Source organism: Notamacropus eugenii, chromosome 2 (genome assembly GCF_028372415.1).
Source record: "Notamacropus eugenii isolate mMacEug1 chromosome 2, mMacEug1.pri_v2, whole genome shotgun sequence".
NCBI classification, from domain to species: domain Eukaryota; kingdom Metazoa; phylum Chordata; class Mammalia; order Diprotodontia; family Macropodidae; genus Notamacropus; species Notamacropus eugenii.
The window spans coordinates 145,369,534-145,389,056 of NC_092873.1; the positions used below are offsets into that span (position 1 = coordinate 145,369,534).

Sequence of the window (19,523 nt, forward strand, 5' to 3'; positions counted from 1 at the left end):
GCAAGATCTTGGAATTTGGGATAGAACCCTCACTTTCACCCCCAATCTCCTTCCTTCTCTATCTTTCTCTGTGGTAACTGAGCTAGTTTATTTAAATTAACCCAAACTTCTCTTTGAAAGATTTGTAAAAAGCTAGGGCAAAGATAGATGCTGTGCTGAAGGAATTTTTAAATCTTTCTTTCAACTTTATGTGCTTAGCACTATGGCTAGGCATCTCCTCTATTCTGGTTCTATTACTACTAATCCATTTTTAAAACTCTGATTACCCTCTTTCTGGACCAATGGTTCTTAATGTATTTTGTGACATGGACCCTCAATGATCTGGTGAAGCCTATAGATTCATTTTCAGAAAAATGTTTTTAAATGTATAAAGCAAAATACAGAGGACTGAAAATCAATTACATAGAAATAAAATAATCAAAATATTTTTTAAAAGTCAGGGCCAAGATGGCATAGTACCCAGCTGAACTTTCCCAACATTCCCCTCCAAACAACTTTAAGATAATACTTAAAATCAAATTTTAGTGGGAGACATCAGTCTAAGACAGTTTAGGAGGTCTATAAAAAATATCTGTAACACCAGGGTAGGCGCAGACCAGAAGCCTGGCAGGAGCATCTGAGGTGCTTGGAGATAGCAGGACAACAGCAGTAGCAGCATCTTCAGATGCTATTCTCAGACCAGAGACAGTAACTGGGTTGGACCATCGGTCAGAAAGGGATTACAGGGTGCAACTGGTGCCAGTTGGCAACTCTATTGCCCTTAAGCAGTTCTGGGTCACAGTTCCAGGGCTAAGAGGAGCACTAGTATTTGCAGCTGCAAGGGAGCAGGAAACTTTCCTCAGTAAAGACCAGAGTACAGACTGCACCTTTCCCAGAAGAATACCACCTTGGAAGCACTGAGAACCTGTAGAACCCCAGAACTAGTTTTGAAACAGCAGCACATAAAAGCCTGAAGCTTGATACAGTGCCTCCCCACCCCAAGGTGAGCAGAATCCAATGTTAATATCAAGTTAAAACTCAAGAAACAGGCTGGGAGAACAAGCAAACAAAAAAAGAACTTGGTCATAAAAAGTTACTAAGGGAAGACCAAGGCATAAACTTAAAAGAAGACAACAATGTGAAAACAAAGCCTCAAAGAAAAATGCTAGTTGAACCCAAGTCCAGACAGAATTCCTGGAAAAAGTTAAAGAAAGAGATAAGAGTGGTAGTGGAAATATTAGGAAAAGAACTGAGAAAACTATGAAAAGAGAATTAACAGCTTAGTAAAAGAGACACCAAAAATAACTGAAGAAAAGAATTTCTTAAAAAAAATAGGCCAAATGGAAAAGGAGGTACAAAAATTCACTGAAGAAAAGAATTCCTTAAAAAGTATGACTGACCAACTTGGAGTTCCAGGTTGCAGGTACAGATTTATGAGTCACTGACCTAGAGTTATCACTGAAATGGTGAGAATAGTGACTAATGTCAAAAAGATGGCAAAGTAGATAGAGGGCAGGGCCTGGAGTAAGGAAGACTCCTTTTAGTGAGTTCAAATCTGGCCTCAGATACTTCCTAGCTATATGACTCCAGGCATCACTTAACCCTGTTTGCCTCAGATCCTTGTCTGTAAAATAAGCTGAATGAGGAAATGGCAAACCACTCCAGTATCTTTGCCAAGGAAACCCCAAATGGGGTCACAAAGAGTCAGGCATGACTGAAATGACTGAACAACAAAATGTCAATATAGTGCTTTAAAATTCATTTAAATGCTAAATATAGCAGAAGGAAAATGACTGAAATGATTAAACAAGAATAAAATGCTAAATAGATTTAATCTTATTTGATTCTCACATCAACCCTGTGAGGTAGGAATCATTATAATCATTTTACAGATAAAGTAACTGAGGCTGAGAAAAGTTTAAATGATGCCCAAAGTCAAACAGCTTGTAAGTATCTGAGGGAGAATTTGAACTCATATCTTCCTAACTTTGCTCAGCATTCTATCTATTACAACATCTAGTTCCTGGTAAGACTAGGTGAGGGAGGGAAGAGAGAGAGACAGAGAGAGAGAGACAGGGAGAGACAGAGACAGAGAGAGACAGAGACAGAGAGGAGCAGACAACTTTCGGGTCAGCCTTGGGGAAACGCAGAGGAAGAAAGAGGAAGAGAAACCTGTGAATCCTTTTTCAGCTTAATTCAATTCGACAAACGTTGTGTGTTTTTTTTAAAGTCCTTACAATGTTCAAGGCATATGAGGGACTGATTATATAAACACTAAAACCTGACTTTCCTTGTCCTCAAGGAGTTTATATTTAATGGAATATGTTTCTTCAGTGCAATTCCAAGACATTTTCACAATTAGAACTGGCAGAGACCTTAGAGATCGCTTAATTTAACAACTCAGGAAACTGAGCCCAAAGAAATTAGGGACTTCCCAGAGGCCACACATGTACTAAGTTGTAGAGCAGGGATAAAAACCCCTATACTCCAATTTCCAATTAAGCTCTATTTCCATTAACCTAGTCTGCTACCAACAAGCAAATGATCTACTTTGCAAATGATCTTCAGAAATTTGAGGCCTCTTTTCACCTTTCACCCAATCAGGCCCCTGACTTAACCAACAGAAGATAGAGAATGAACATCAAGAAGGGTGATTTGCTTCTGATTGTTTGTAAATCAGAGAGAGACTTACAGCCTCTGTATTCTGGAGAAAAATGCAAATGATTTGGAAATTCCTAATAATTTAGATAATTTTTAAAATTGCTTCTCTCCTAGACTCTTTTAGAATGGATATTGTAGCATCAACTTCAAGTCAAAAGGGAAGATGAGAGAATGAAAACCTGGTTGGTACTTTTCTATAATAGCTTGTATGGAAGAGTGAAGAAAATTTAATCTATAGAATGGTGGATTTTTTGATGTCACAAAAAAGAATTATATTCATATCTAGTTTCTGAATCATTTTTTTTACAAGCGCAGCCATGTGCCAAAATTCGGTTTTATGAGTTTCTGATGTCAGTTACATTTCCTTTGAACTCAGTCGTTTTTAGTACAGCCAAGGTGCCTGGCTCCTTTACTGTCTCTCTGGGCTATTTTTGGACAATTCGAAGAATTAATCATGAAACTTGAAATTATGGTTTGGATATGCTATTGCATTACTTTCAGTTTAGTCTGGGAAATGTGTAACCATTTTTTTCACACAGTTAAATATCCCAAATTATTAGAAAGTACATGTGAATAAAGCAGAAAGATAAGTGGACTTCCCCTTCTTTTCTAATGTTGTCTCCATGGGCAACAACCACCATAATTGAGTACAAGTAGGTGGAATAGGTAGGCAGCCACCTATATTTTGTAATTAAAGAGATTACAAGAATGCCTCTATCCCTCCAAGTAGCTTCCCTCATATGTATCACAGTATTGGCCTCTCCAAAAGGTCTGTTTTGGAAGAACAAATATTTCTAAGACATTATATTACTAATATCTTAATGTCAATTCATTTAGGAATTTTTTTCCTTTCAAGGCATGAGCAGCCAGGACATCAGGAGAGCACTGAGGGTTTGGGGAGCAAATACTCCATCTCTGGGGATATGCACATCCTCATCAACTCTTTCCTGTTTACTGAGAAAGCCTATTGGCTGATCTCCCATTCCCTGAAATGCTTCCCTTCCCCCCATTCAATTAAACCTGACCTTCTACTTTAGTATCTACCTACTTCACAATTTTACTGCAGGACTATCATCTCAAAGCAGCCTGGGAAAATCTCATCACAGCAGCAACAAGAAGAATTAAAAACCTTTAAAAAATTAAATCGCTGATTGTTTGCCCAGGTTCTGGAAAATGGACAAAACCCTCGTGCCTTCCCAGTCACCAATGGAATGAAACAAGGATGTGTGCTTGCTCCCATGCTTTTTAGCATGATGTTTTCAATCATGTTGTCAAATGCTTTCAATGAGGATGAACATGGCATCAAGGTCAACTACCATACTGATGGTAAGTTCTTCAATTTGGAAAGGCTACAAGCCAAGACCAAAGTGGAGGGAGCGTTGGTGCATGATTTTCTGTTTGCAGATGATTGTGTAGCCTCTGAAGCTGAGATGTAACAAAGTATGGATCAATTCTCTGCTGCCTGTGCTAATTTTGGCCTAATAATTAACACCAAGAAAACAAAGGTGCTCCATCAGTCACCACCACACCATCCATACAAGGAATCATCGGTTACAACAAATGGAGAAATTTTGAATGCTGTGGATAAGTTCACTTACTTTGGTAGTGTACTTTCCAGGGATATACACATTGACAATGAAGTTGATGCACACATTAGCAGAGCTAGCTCAGTTTTTGGGAGGCTCCAAAGAAAAGTTTGGGAGAGAAGAGGTATTCAGACCAAACTGAAGGTCTACAGAACCATTGTGCTGATCTCATTGTTGTATGCCTGTGAAACATGGACAGTCTACCAGTGCCATGCCAAGAAACTGAATCACTTCCATTTGAACTGTCTTAGGAAGATTCTAAGGATCACCTGGCAGAATAAGGTACCAGACACTGAGGTCCTTGCTTGAACTGAACTGCCAAGCATTTAAACTATGCTTCAGAGAGTGCTCCGTGGGCTAGCCATGTTGTTCAAATGCAAAATGTACACTTGCCAAAAGGACTATTTTATGGAGAACTCACATGGGGCAGGTGATCACATGAAGGTCAGAAGAAACGATACAAGGACACTCTCAAGGTCTCTCTCAAGAAATTTGGACTTGACTGTGACAACATGGGAGACACTGGCACAGGACTGCTCAGCATGGCATGCCCACATCAGAAAGGGTGCTATGCTCTATGAGCAAAGCAGAATTGAGACAGCATAAAGTAAATATAACATGTGCATATTTGGAGCATCCACCCCAAATATTCACACAGACTATCTGTGCCCAACCTGTGGTAGAGCATTCTGAACTCATATTGGTCTGATCAACCACAGTTGGGCACATTGAAACTTCACTTTATCATGGTGATGTCATTTTGGTCCTCTTTGAGAATGAAGGACAACAACCTCCCTACATGTTGCTAAATGGACCCTGAGGGAATCACAAAACTATACTGACTGGCTCCACTGCAACTTTATGCTACCTAATCTCAACTGAGCTCTCACAGAAATAAGGCAGCCTTTTTACTCTTCCCTAATCTTTCTCATATATCACTGAACCATGGTACCTGTTGAAACTTTTTTTCCTTCATGCCTCCAATGGTTCCCCTTCCCTCCATGCTCTCAGCTGAGGACCTTGCTTTTGCATTTCACAGAAAATATTGAGGTGAGTTATCTCTTCTGTCCTCCTCATCTCAAATCCTTCTGGCATCATTTCCCATTATTTCCTCTTTCCCTCAGTTTTTGATGAAGAGGTGGCTCATCTCCTTGCCAAAACCAACCTTTCTATATGTATACCCTTGATCCCATCCCATAGAATCTTGATCTCAGGGCCACGATCCTCCTACTATCATCCCCACTCTATCTCTAACTTTCAGTCTTTCCTCATCTACTATTTCTTTGAGGACTACAAACAGGTTCAAGTGCCCTCATCCTTCAGTAAAAAAAAACCTTCACAAAAAGTACTAGGCCTGAAAACTTGTATCTTTTACGTCTTCCACTTCTTAGTTAAATTCCTTGAAAAAGCCATCTACACTTAATTCTTTCATTTCCTCTATTCTCACTGTCTTTTAAACCCTCTGCAATCTGGCTTTTGATATGTTGATTCAACTGGAACTACTCTCCCCAAAGTTAGCAAGAATCACTTCATTGCCAAATCTAATGGCCTGTCTCAGCCCTTATCCTTCTTGAGGTCTCTGTAGTATTTGACAGCCTTGACTACCTTTTTCTCCTGGGCCCTCTCCTCTATGGGTTTTTGTCTCTGAGCTCTCTCTAATAGTTTTGTAGTTCAGTGGATAAAGTGTGGCATTGAATTCAGGAAGACTTAAGTTCAAGTCCTACCTCAGACACTTACTAGTTGTGTGACCCTTGCAAATCACCTAAACTATATCAGCCTCAGTTTCCTCATCTGTAAAATACAGATTAAAATACCAGGGCTGTTGTAAGGATCAAAGGAGATAACATAACATAACATTTTGCTTTCCAAACCTTAAAGTGCTATAAAAAATACTAACTTACTATTAGTTGTCTTTCTACCTGTCTGACCCCTCCCACTCAGTTTCCTTTGCTGGTTCTTCATCTATGCTATGCCTCCTCACTCTGGGTGATTCTAAAGCTCTGCCCTGGGCTTTCTTTTTATATGCTCTCTCTCTATATATACCATTTCCTATATATGCTCTCACCCGGACATTTCATCTGCTCCCATGAAATCAATTATCATCTTTATACAGATGACTTTCAGGTCTACATATCCAGCCTTAGCACCTTTCCTGAATGCCACTCCTATATTAACAACTACCATTTAAAACCAGTTCTCCTTGAGCATCTCAAATTCATCATGTCCAAGAGAGAACTTTGTATCTATCTGTTCCCCCTCAAAACTACCCTTCTTCTGAACTGTTGAGGGTACTACCATCCCTCCAGTCATCCAGATTAGCAGCCTCACCCTATACAACCCATCAGTTGCCCAATCTTCTCATTGATTTCTCCATAATATTTCTCAAATATTATCTTCCCTTTACTCACAAAACCAACATCCAAGTTTAAGACCTCATTACCTCCCCCCTGTAAAATTGCAGTAGCCTCCTAACTGGTTTCTTAGTCTCAATTCCCTTCTCCCTCCAATCTATCCTGCACTGGTACCAAATGGATTTTCCTAAATTGTAGATATGATCAGTCACCACCTCAACCCCCACACCCACCTCGTGAACTCTAGGGTCAAATATAAGCAACAAAATCCTTTTTTATCTTTCCAGTCTTCTTACATTTTTCTCCTTTCCACTTACTCTAAAATCCAACAATATTGGACTGCTTGATGTTTGTCACACATGATGCCCCAACTCCTATTTCTGTGTCTTTGCATTCCCTGTGTTTGGAACGCTCTTCCCCTTCATCACTACTACTTAGATTTGCTGGCTTCACTGAAAAATGAGTTCCAGGGTCACTTTCTGGAGGAGGCCTTTCGTGGTTCCCCTAGCTATTATTAATACCTTTATTATTTATTCATCCCTAAAGTGACTTCTCACCTACTCTGTATATATCTTATGTGAAGAATTGGCTATATGGGGCCTCTCCCTTTGGGATGTTAACTTTTTTTTTAAAAAAAATTATTTTATTCTGAATTTAAGAAATAAAACAAATACTTCCATAGCATAGTGGAAGAGGAAAAAAAACATGATCGTACATAAAACTGCAAATCTAGTATGTACAACTTGTTATTCCTTTTAAATACATAATAAAGTTATTGTGTAATTTTCTTTTTTCTTTTTCTTCCCTACCCTGTCCCTACCCTAGAGAAGGCTATTGTTACACACACACACACACACACACACACACACACACACACACACACACAAACACAACACGCATATGTACGTGTAGATAGGCATAAATATGTACGTGTATCCATACTTCTATTTTTTAGTTCTTAGGAATGTTAGCCCTTGAGGACAGAGACGGACGCAGCTTTTTCTTTGTATCCCTAGTGCTCAGCCAAGTCCTCATAGTAGGCCTTCATAAGTACTTGTTGATTAAATGACTGGTTGACTAATAATCTCTCATTGTCTTCAGAAAACTAAGACTATATTGCTAAAGAAAAGCCAGTCCGCTAGCAGAAAGACTTTCCTTAAAAAGAGCCATCCATACTTATGCAATTATAGGTCTAGATTATACATGTTGTATTTACACGGATATGTACATACATACATATGGAATATATACATTGTTTTATATAATTTTTTGCATTATATGCTATAAATATATATAATATATTTATTATATGGGAGTAATAGTAAGAAAAAGTGGATCTTACCTGCAATTCTCCCTCCATTATACTGAGCAGTCGAATGAGATCGTCTTTGGATAACTCTAGAGATTTCTTGTTCCCCTGTTCTTTTTCTCCAGATGTTTTCAAGTGTCTTTTGACAGTTGCTGAGACCATGACATCACTCTCCTTTTTGTTTGTTTTTTTCTTTTTCTTTGCATCTTCTGGAAGGTTTTTATCTTCAGCAATGGTGATGGTAGAGGGTTGAGGGCAGGAGAAATGCCCATTTGATGAGTTTTCAACACCTTGATTTCGGGATCTCATTCCCACCTACAACACAAAAAGAAAAACACAAAGAAACATGTATTTGACTACTGAGTAAAATTATTTAACTCCAAATACTTAGTAATATCCTGGAGCAGATTTACGGCTTTACCAGATAGGGTACATCAAATACTTTTCCCCATTTGCTCTAACTATGGCTTTAAGTGAAAGAATCATCCATCATTAGGAAAATGTTTTTGCTCTCAACAAAGAAAAGTTGATTCTGAACTAAGCTAAACAAATATTCAGTATTTCAATTTTGAAACCTGATTTAAAAAAATAGTAGATAGAATGAGCAGGAAAGATCTTCCTGTTCATACAGAGATATGTATCATGATTTATATGTGAGCCTGTGTATATGGGAGCAAGCAGGTGGGAAGTTATGGTGATGTGGAACTATTTTTTTCCACAGTTCTATTTTATCATCTGTTATTTTCCAGTTAATCATTTATAGAAACTAAAACAAGACAGGACTAGGATTGAAATGAGTAGAGGTCAAATGAAAACTGAAAATAAGCAACTTCAAAGTAACATAAACATAATCAGAGAAGCCTCAGTAATAAAACACTGAGGCCTTTGCATTTATTTGGTACATACTTATAAGGAGTAGCTAGGTGATACAGTGGATAGAGTGCCAGACTCATCTTCCTGAGTTTAAATCTGACCTCAGCCTCTTACTAGCTGTGTGACCCTAGGCAAGTAACTTAAGCCAGTTTGCCTCAGTTTCCTCATCTGAAAAGCGAGCTGGATAAAGAAATGACAAACCGTTCCATTATTTTTGCCAAAAAATTCCCACATGGAGTCATGAAGAGTTGGACACAACTGAAATGACTGAACCACAATAACCACAATAACGACAACATTTGCATGCGCTGTCTTTCCGGAGAGATTGTTGGCTACTTGAGTACAGGAACTATTTTGCTTCTTACCGTACTCCCAGTACTGAGCATAGCATGTGGCACATAGAAACTTCGTAAATGCTTATTGATTGATAGGTATTGTCGTTTGATTGATTCTTTGATCCTGATCCTTTCAGAAGAAGCACCCTCCACCCCTTCTATGGAGGATCACTTTTTAAGGTCACAATCAGTCTTTGTTTAAAAGCACATTACTAGACAGCATCTTGCAGATGGACACTGGGCCTAAAAGTGTTTTTCATGAATTTCTGGGAAACTTTGCATTCTAGTTCCACTCTCCTGGGTTTTGCACTATGCCATTTATGTGCAATCCCATTTTACGTCTATTAGCTATATTCATGGTATACAGAAAATTGCAGATGAGGTCCACATACAGTCAATAAACATTTATTAAAAACCTTCTTTACATTGGGTACTTTGTGAAGTGGTAGAGGTACAAAGCAAGACAAAAGACAATCCATTTTTTCAAGCAGTTCACAGTCTAATAGGGAAAATGTGTAATCTACTATGTGCAAACAAGAGATAAATAGGATAAACTGAAGATGATTAAGAGGGGGAAAGCACTAGGAGGAAGAGGGGTTAGGAAGCACTTTCTATAGAAGGGGAAATTTCAGCTGAAACTTTAAGGAAAGCATGAGGCAGAGCTGAGGAAGGAAAGCATTCATTCAAGACATGGGGGATAGCCAGTAAAATTGCCCAGAGTAGGGAGATGGGGCATCTTGTTTGAGGAATTGGAAGAAGTCAGTGTCACTAGACACAGAGTATATTGGGTGAGGTGGGGAAGGCAGGTATGCTGTGTGAGAAGACTGTTGTGTATGGCCTTCATTTTCAGAGAACCATGACATTAGGGAAATGATGGCATGACTTGAAGTTGACTTTTATTTGAATGAGAGAAGGCTGTGCAAGGTCACCAGCCTCACTTTCTCCTCTGGAGACATCTGGATCCAGTGACCAGATATTCATTAGGATGACTGGAGATGGCCCAGGATGCAATGGGAGACTCCTCTCCCTTTAGGCTAAGGCCTTTTCAGACTAGAAAGGAAGAAAAGGCAGGTTATGAAGGGGTTCGTTCAGGACCTCTATCGCTGCAAATGATAGGAAACTACTAAACTTTACTGAATGGGTGGGTGGTGACATATTCAGACCTTTTATTTAGAAAGATCACTTATGTGGAGAATGAATTGAAGTGGAGAGAAACAATGCAGAGAGACTAAATACTAAGTTATTGCAGTAGTCGAGGTAGGAGGACCTGCACTGAGAAGGTGGCGGTGTCAGAGGAGAGAAAGTGGCACATGAGGGAGATATTTTGAAGGTAAAATCAAAGCTTGGTAATAGATTGGTTATGGGAGATGAGAGAGAGTGAGGAGCCAAGCCTAAGGGACTGGGAGAATGATGGTACCTTAAAATGGGAAGGTTGAGGGAAAAATAATCAGCTAAATTTTAGTTTACTATGCCTGTGGGACAACTGCTTTGAAAGGTCCAATAGGCAGTGGGAGATAAAAGACTGGAGGTCAGCAGAGAACTTAGGGTTGGATAAGGAGGCTTGAGAATCATTAGCATAGAGATTATAATAGAATCCAAAGATTTATCAAGAGTTTCATGGTGAATATGAACATATTCCAACACATTACAAAAAGAGAATTTACCCACAGGCAATAGGATAAAGGTTGTCATCAGAACAATGTATGATGATGTGGTCTGCTGTTGTGACAAGAGGAAGGGATAAGTCGTGGGCTGCCTACATGCACTATCAATATTTTACTATGTCAAAAAAATCAGTATCTTAAAGTTCCCAGAATCTGAGAATTGGAAGGGATCACAGTGACCATGTAGTCCAATCTATACATAAAAGGAACCTCCACTATACAATGTCCAATAAATAGTCATCAAGGCTAGGCTTGAAGACCGCCCAGGAGAAAAAACCATCACCTCTTTAGGTAACCCATTCCTCTTTGGAACAATTCTAATTGTCAGGATGTTTGTCCTAAAAGCAAACCTAAATTTAGCTCCATTGCAGCTTCCTCACTTTGCTCCTCCGTATGGAACCCTTCATCACATAACAAGTACTTAAATAGTAATGACGTTCCCCCCAAATTCAAGACTAATTGTGCCCACTTCCTTCAACTGAAGAAAGTCCTTAGCATATGCAAAAAGACATGGACAAGGGCTGAACAAGATGGGCAGAGATGGATGGATTACAATCTCCCTCTCTGTCTCTCTCTCTCTCTCTCTCTCTCTCTCTCTCTCTCTTTCTCTCTCTCTCTCTCTCTCTCTCTCTCTCTCTCTCTCTCTCTCTCTCTCTCTCTCTCTCTCTCTGTCCCTCTATGTGTGTGTGTATGTGTTGGGGGGAAGGTGGGGAGAGAGAGGCAAAGATAGACAAAGATGCAGACAGAGAGTACATATTTGATTGCATGTTGTCTCTTCTATTAGAACATGAGCTCCTTGAGAACAGGGACCATCTTTTACCATTCTTGATCTCCCCAGCCTTTGGCATAGTGCCTGGGTCATAGTAGGCACTAAATAAATGACTAACTCTACCCCTAGACCACTTCCTGCTTATCCAACTTCCTTTGATGTCTTGTCTCTTCTCTCTCTCCTCTACCCCACCACACCATCCTCCCCTGCCCTATTAGAATATAAATTCCTGAGAGCTGGGATTGCCTTTCTCTCAGTGTGTTCCCAGGACTTAACACAGTGTAGCACATGGTAAGCACTTAATAAATGCCTGTTGTCATCACTTGAAGAGAACGTCTGCCTTGGTGAAATCACAAATCCATTGGATTGTTGAAATATTGGGGTCCCTGAACCCATAATGTTAAAAATACAGTAACTTTTACCATTGAATAGCTTTCAAGTAGAACAATATACCTTAAGTTCCCAGCTTTTGTCTTTTTTAACACAATGAAATATATTCCTCAACACCCATTTCAGATTAAGTACCAGAGCCATGTTATCTGAAAGCAGATCTCCATTCTGAATGCAGTGCCTAGGGGAAAGCTTTTCACAGTACCAGGTTTATAATAGAAAAAAATAAATATTACATGAAGTTTCCTCTCAGATAGGGGCCATTCAATTCTGGTAACACGTACTGAAATCTACATCCCTGTTCCCTTTCTGAAATGAGTCCTTGATATTGAATAGCTCTGTTTCTGAGACACCCCTAGGGCCCCAACCACGGTTCACAAAACATCATAGAAAAGCTGGCTCCTAAGGTTGACCCTCCCTCCCCCACTTCCATCCTTTATGGTACATTCAGGAAATAGCTTTCACAATCCTCGATCATCCCGATCATCCCGTATGCCTTCCCTGGTGAACAAAGCATTGTTCTCTTAGGTGTTTCCTAGTAATGGGAGCCAGAGCATTTCATAGCAGATCTACTGTGTTTCATCACAGCGTGTTTGTGGGCAAAGAAAGAGGGCTGACTCAAGCCTCAAAAAGACAAAAAAAGTGATAGAAAGATTCAAATTTAACTCATAATCTGTTACATAGCAAAAGGAAGACACATGGGCTTCCCAAACTGCGATATGTCACTCCCTAGGACTCCACCTCTCCCACACTGGAATTCCTTTGATCTGAAAGAATTTTCTCTGGAAGATCTGGAGCTGCTTTGTGATGATAGCTCAGATTTTGACTTGAAGGCCTCTGTTTATATCATACATTGATGAAAATTTAGGCAATGATTTGCAAAGCATAAGAAATATGGTCATTTCTGCACTCCATCATATAGCCTTATGTAGTCATCTCTTTCACATTTTGGCATATCTTTTTGTAGCATCTGCTATTTCTTTTGGGGCCCTGCAGCACCACCCTGAGCACATTATCCATGCACACACACATATTTGTAGAGAAAACTACAAATATCTGCTTAAATATTAGTTCTGTTTCAAAGTTACTCTAACAATCTTACTCTTTATGAAGAGTTAATACTTAAGGATTTGTGATTCTGTTAGAGTGGCTACTCAATGCACTGACAGACTGAAATTAGCCTAGAACTTACCAGAAAAACCCTAGAAAGTGTTGTTTGAGACTCAGAGGGGCTAAATGACTTGGTCTCACAGCTAGTGTCACAGGCAGAATTTAAAGATAGATCTTCCGGATTCCAAGACCAGCATTCTATCTACTAGTGCTGCCTATTTTCAATCATATCATAGGTAGCATTAAAAAAAAGAAAAATGTTCGACATTTCAGAATTATCTGAGTTTAGTATACATCTGATGAACAAGAAAACAATTTCCCTACATCTAAAATCAGAGAAGTAGTGTGTCTTAGTGGATAACAAACTAGCCTTGTAGGCAAAAAGACCTGATACATGCTGACTGTATAACCCTGGGCAAATCACTAAAACTTTCAGTGCTTTTGGCAATTCTCTAAGACTATGTATTGTAGAGAAAGGGCCAAACTTCAATGAAAGAAAAAATTTCTCTCATCCAATTATACCAATGAAATCACAAGTCCCAGTCCCTATTCCCTCATCCTCTAAAATCAGTGAACAGATGAAGTATCTTGGTCTTAACAAACATTTTCTGAATGTCCCATAACTATTTCAAATAAATTTCTTTTTCTTTACCACAAGCACATGGATTATAGCTACCTATTTCTTTGGAAATCAGTCTTAGTTTCCTAGCTTTATCTTCTGAATAAGTTCAACAGGCTGTACCTGCTCTAGCTCCATAATCCATATATGGAGGGAAATGGAAATCAACAAACTTGGTACCCTTTCTTTATAGTATCATTCTCTCCTTTTCCCCCAGGAAGTCATACCATTATGCTCCTCTTTTCTTAGTCTGTCTTTAATAGGATTGTCATACACACTCCTTGGTCTTGTAACTCTTCTGTCCTTTCCACTCCACCACACTGCCTCCATGACACTACAGTATCTGAAGAGGATATTTTCAGCCTGACCAACTTTTCTTCACAGTATTTTCTACTAACTTAAATGCTCATAATTTTTCTGTGTAAGATCATCAGCATAAGTCATGCTTAACATCATTATAAAAAAATCTGTATTCAGCCACTGAAAGGCCAAAAGGATAGTACTATGCTCATTTCCTTGGCCTCTTCAGGTTCAGACCTTTCTGATTTAAAATCTAATATGCTTGATCACCATCCACTTTGCCTTTCCAAGCCAAGTCTGTAGATGTGGCAATGTCTCACTATTAGTTGATCCCAATGAGGGCTATAGAGCGTAAATATGTCTTGGAGAAAACCCCACTAAATGAGCTAAGGCATGAGACTTTCAGGAAACTATAGGGAAAAATTGTCAGAGGATGTTAGAAAACAGTACTTGATGATGCCTCTGGGACATGAAGTAGTTTGTAGCAAAGGAGATTGACATCCTGCTCTCAAGAGCACCAAGGTCTAAGAGGACCAAAGGTATTAGAGGGCCTGTGTTCCCAGGGATTCAGGGATTGGGAGATGAGTTCTCTACAAGTGGGGTATCTTTTGAGTGTGACTCTTCCCCTGACATGTTGGAATGAGGCTCAAATCTATCAACTAGTGTGAGTTTAGTGACAGTCCCCAGAGACCCAATAGCATAGTTATCATCTACTAACCATTAACATCACACAACTATAAAATATCATAGGATGATAGCTTCTAGAAAAGAGAAGGAACCTCATAGGTCATTTAATCCCAACCCTCTCCCCATTTTATGAAAGCGTAAGCAACTTACTCAAATTTCTTTTGGCCTCTGGCAGGCAGAGATAATAGACAAAGTTCATCAAAGGGACCTACGATGACCTAAGATCCATTAGAATTCCTGCAACCTTAGGACAAAAAAGGTACTAGAAGGCCTGGACTTCCATAGACTCAGAGATTGGGATGATAATGTTGGCTGTCAGTTCAGGGCATCTTCTGAATGTGGCCAATCTTGGAATGAGAATGTAGAGTTGACACAGAATGTAAATTTAGTCTGGGTACAGGATCACTTGGACTATTCCAAAAACCCATACAGAATTTCCTACTTCCATCCCCAGTTTCCCTCATCGATACCATGTCCAATCATCATCTCATACATAAATCTTTTCCTCATTCCACTCCCTCCCCACTCCCACCTCCACCCCTTGCCATCTGTTGCCATCCTCCCCTAAAAGAAATGATCTCATCAGCTCCCATGGGTTCAACTATATCAACTATATCTTTCAACTATATCACATCACTCCCAAATTTATATACCAAGACCATAGCTTTTTCCTGAGCTCTTGAAATGACTTTTTTATTACTTTGCATGTTTTTAATATTTGTCTATATACTTGTTAATATTTCCTTTTGAATGAGGTAAGTTCCTTGAGAGCAGGAACTGTTTTTATCTGTGCATCCCTAGTGACTCACACTGTGCCTGGAATATAGCAGATGCATAATAAAGATTTCCTGGTTGATTGGTAGTCTTGCTGCATTCACTCAAATCAGACTTACAACAGTCATTCAATAACCTTTAAAGTTCTAGAATTACCAATCAACTTGATGAATTTATATGCCAGTGAATCTTCTCCTAGGATTTTTGAAAATACTCTTCTCTATAGAGAATGGTCATACTGCTTATTATGAGAACAAAAAACAACTCCTAATTACATTTCATTGAACAGATCTGCCACTCAACCTCAAGTGAACTTGTTAGCTCTGATAGTTACAGGGAGTGACTCCTAAAAGAGAAATTACCCCTTTGTTCTGGCCTACATATGTGAGCCTATGGCCCTAGGCTGGAGGGATAGGTTAAACCCTGTATATGTCCACTGTTTCCCTCCAACAGCAGGAATCATTAATGGCAGCCTTAGGGAGGAAGCACATGGGAACTGAATATAATCTCCCATGGTGCCTAGAAAGTTCCTTACTACTTTCCTCCATTTTTGGGGTCCTCTTTTGAGCACAAGCCAGAGACGTGAAAGTCAATTTTTCTAACTCAAGACATGGCGGCATCCAAGGTAGTGGGGGGTTAAGCCCAAATTCAAGAATTTGGCAATTTGGTTTCGTAGATACATAGAGTTTCTAAAGAGCAAGGCTTTTGGAGATAAAAGAGGATGATCCACGTGATCTCCATGGATGGAGGATCAAAAAGAGACCAAAACTACAATATTGGGGACTTTTGTCATTATTTGCTACTAAGAGGAATTATTTGGATAGTGAAGATATGAGGGGAAGCAGTCCCAAAGTATGGGCTATCTTTCAGGAAGAGTTCATATCACAGAATCTTAAGGTGAGGAGGGACTATGTAGAACCCTATGGGAAACAGCGTTAATAAAATGTTAGGGTGTTGCCCCAATGGCAACCCTATTTCAAGTTCCCTTCCTAAAAGGAACCAAACCACAGAGTTTCACTAAGTTGGAAGGATTCTAGGAATGTAGGGGGAAAGTGGGACCCATCAGAGAGAGTGAAGAATTACATTGGTTATTTATTGGCAATAAACAAGAGCTTTACATGTTTTTTGTATCTCTTTATTAGATCCTGTGAGTCCTGAATTTTCTAGGAGTAAAATTTAGGCTGTCCTATTCCTGAAATGTATCTGTTTTATTAAGTGCCAGCTTGGGAACTGGGAACACCATTACCATATTCATGAAACCTAGATACAAGCTATCCACAAACTATATCCAGAGATTTCCCAGAGTAAACTCAGGTTAGAGGCAATGACGAGCCATAGATGTTGTTCTTTTAGTGAAGTCCCTGAGATATGTGGGAAGTAAAGTTCTGTTGTCCACATTCCTAGGTGATTAGGGTTGTGACCTAGCATGGACAGGTTAGAGGTCAGAAACTAATGCTCAAGCCCAAGGAGCTGTGTGAGGAAGGGCCCATCAGAGAGGAGAACATGGAGTCACATGGCCAGGTCATGGGTGTCGAGGGAGATCCAAAGTTGAGAAAACAGCATAAGAAGCCCCATCTTCCTGCACGTGTTGTAGTCTTCCTGTAACCTTACTGGGAGAGGCTACCCATCCATTCAGGGGGAATGGACATAAAGATTAATAAAGGCCTTCCTGATTTTCAACAGGTATTGTTCTTTATTTAAGGTGAGCGTGTTTCTCACTGTTAGGGGCTTATTAAACGGGCTCACCTCTAACAGACTGAATCTAGTCCAAAAGATCTCAGAGCTGATGGAAGTTCTGGGTCATGGATATATCCATATGGCATTTGACTTTTTACAAGCAATTTCCTGTTAGGTTGCTAAAACAAATATTGTCCCCATTTTGTGGAAATTGAGGCTCAAAGAGGGTAGGTGACTTGCCTATAATCACATGCCTGATAAGTGGCAATCAGTATTTAATTCTGAGTCTCCCTACTCAAATTCTGGCTCTATTTGTCCTGTACCAAGCTAACTAGGTCTCTTGGTACCTTTCAAATCATCTCACATAGGCTCTCATTTATTCACTCTCTATATGAAGCCAGTTTTGCATATACGCCATGAAATGTTTGAGAAAAGGATTAAACAATGTACAGGAGGGTATGAGCTTCTTAAGAACATCCAATTCTACCATTAAACACTTCCCCCAAATTTTCATGTTTGCTTTACTGTTGGGAAGTTTGTAGGCAACTACAAGTAGATCACATATATTAATGATAAAAAAAAAAATATAGTAGCTAGTATTTAGAAAGCACTTTAAGGTTTGTAAAGCACTTGACAAATATTATTTCATTTCATCCTCATGAAGCCCCAGAAGATAAACACTATTATTATCCCCTTTTTTACCAATGAGGAAACTGAGGTAGAGTGACTTACGGAGGATCACATGGCTAGTAAGTGTCTGAGACTGGATTTGCCTTGTTGGCTTCATCCTCCATCTTGTTTTTGAGAGTCCTGATTCAGTAAGACAAATATTCAGCAGAGAAAAGTAATTTTTCTCTGGCTAAGCAACATAGTAACATTGATAGCCACTCCCCAAATGTAGACAAAGCTTCCTCACCTTGGATAATTTGAGGGCTCAAATGCAAAACTTTGCCACAGGTACCCATGTAGGAGTCAAACAGTAGTTGTCATCAGAGTATTAGGCAAAAATAAAACCCCATGAAAGCTTAACCTGATGCTAAAGAACTTTTAAAATACTTAACTGTATAGAAACCATGCTTAATAAGTAACGTGGTCAATCCTTGGGGAAAGAACAGATGAAAACAGGATGTGTAAGCTGAATTAAGATCAACAAACTCATTTGCTGAAAAGATCCCATAACAAAGGCAGTCCTTTTTAAAAATCAAGGTTAGCCAGATCCTGTCCATTGTGCTAAAAGCAGTTATATCCAGGTAGTGGAGAAAGAATTTGGCACTTTGTCAGCTTCTTAATAATGGTCTTTTATACATGCGCAAGCAGATTTGGGACTCAGAGATAATAGAACATTCTGATGGAACAGAATGTATCAGCTTCTTCCATGTGGTCTTCCCTTGGGGAATGAATGGGTATCCCCTAAAAAAAGTTGCAGGATGATAAAGTTACAAACTAATTGAAAATTCATGCCAAAGATTTTTACTTCTTCCACAATATTTTTTGGAGGAAGGGAACATGGGTCCTTCTCTTTTCAGAACCAAATTGTACAGACCTATTTAATGAAATACACTTATCCCCTTTAGGAAGATCAGCAGAAAATCTTAATGTGGAATGTGCTGAGCATGGTCTAAAATGAGAGAAGATAAAAAGAACAAATGTTATTTCATATCTATTTCTCCTGTCTATTGCACTCTATCCCCTCTGGTGCTTCTGATAAACGCAGGCATGACTAGAACATGTTGCTACACCACCAGCAGCAGTGGAATCAGATATGTAAAGATTTTTATACACCCCTCCTGCTCAGAATACCAAGGCATTCATATGGCATTTTGATGCTTGGTGTTGTATTTTTATCAATAACAACTAAAGTGAGAGTGCAAAAAGTGCAAGACATTTCAATCAAAGCCATTGACTTCTACCGTTTCAACTAAGATTTGGGGATTTATATTTAACAGAGGTATCAGAAGTCAGGTGGCACTAAATCTGTTTTTAAAAACATTTAGAACAATGACTAGGAATAACCGGACCCAAACTGAGTTAATGGAGGAAGCATGGTTTTCCTTACTAAAATGTCCTTGAGGGCAGGACCTATCTTTTGTTTCCATACTCTCCCCAACCCCTACCCCATCCCAGGCTTAATACAGTGCTTGGCAAATAGTAAGTACTTAGTACATTTTTTTCCAATTTCCCACTTATTCCGTGGATAATCTACCCAGCAAATCTTTTCATTATGGTACATCTCTCAGTGAGTTCACCTTTAGCCTCTTAGGGATAGAAGATAGGGATCTGTTAATGCTGGGATAGGGGGCCAATGGAACCTGACAGCTTGGGGGTGATCCCCAGTGGCAGTATGGCTGATGGAGGTACAGAAGGCAGTCTTCAAAGACTGCTTTGTGAAAAGTGGTTGAGAGGAACCCCCACCCCAGTAAGGAAGCGCCCCATCTCTCC

At 39.4% G+C, this 19,523-nt stretch overlaps 1 protein-coding gene across 5 annotated transcripts in view; it reads right to left on the reverse strand.

Annotated features, from left to right (window-relative positions):
* FILIP1 (filamin A interacting protein 1) overlaps positions 1-19,523 on the reverse strand; it is a 261,568-nt gene that overhangs the window by 146,554 nt on the left and 95,491 nt on the right. For all 5 annotated transcript variants that reach the window (XM_072642630.1, XM_072642632.1, XM_072642629.1 and 2 more), the window contains one exon: positions 7,920-8,201. In XM_072642630.1, the coding sequence (XP_072498731.1) occupies positions 7,920-8,195 (276 nt within the window). In that variant the 5' untranslated portion in view covers positions 8,196-8,201. The remainder of the gene's footprint in view (positions 1-7,919; positions 8,202-19,523) is intronic.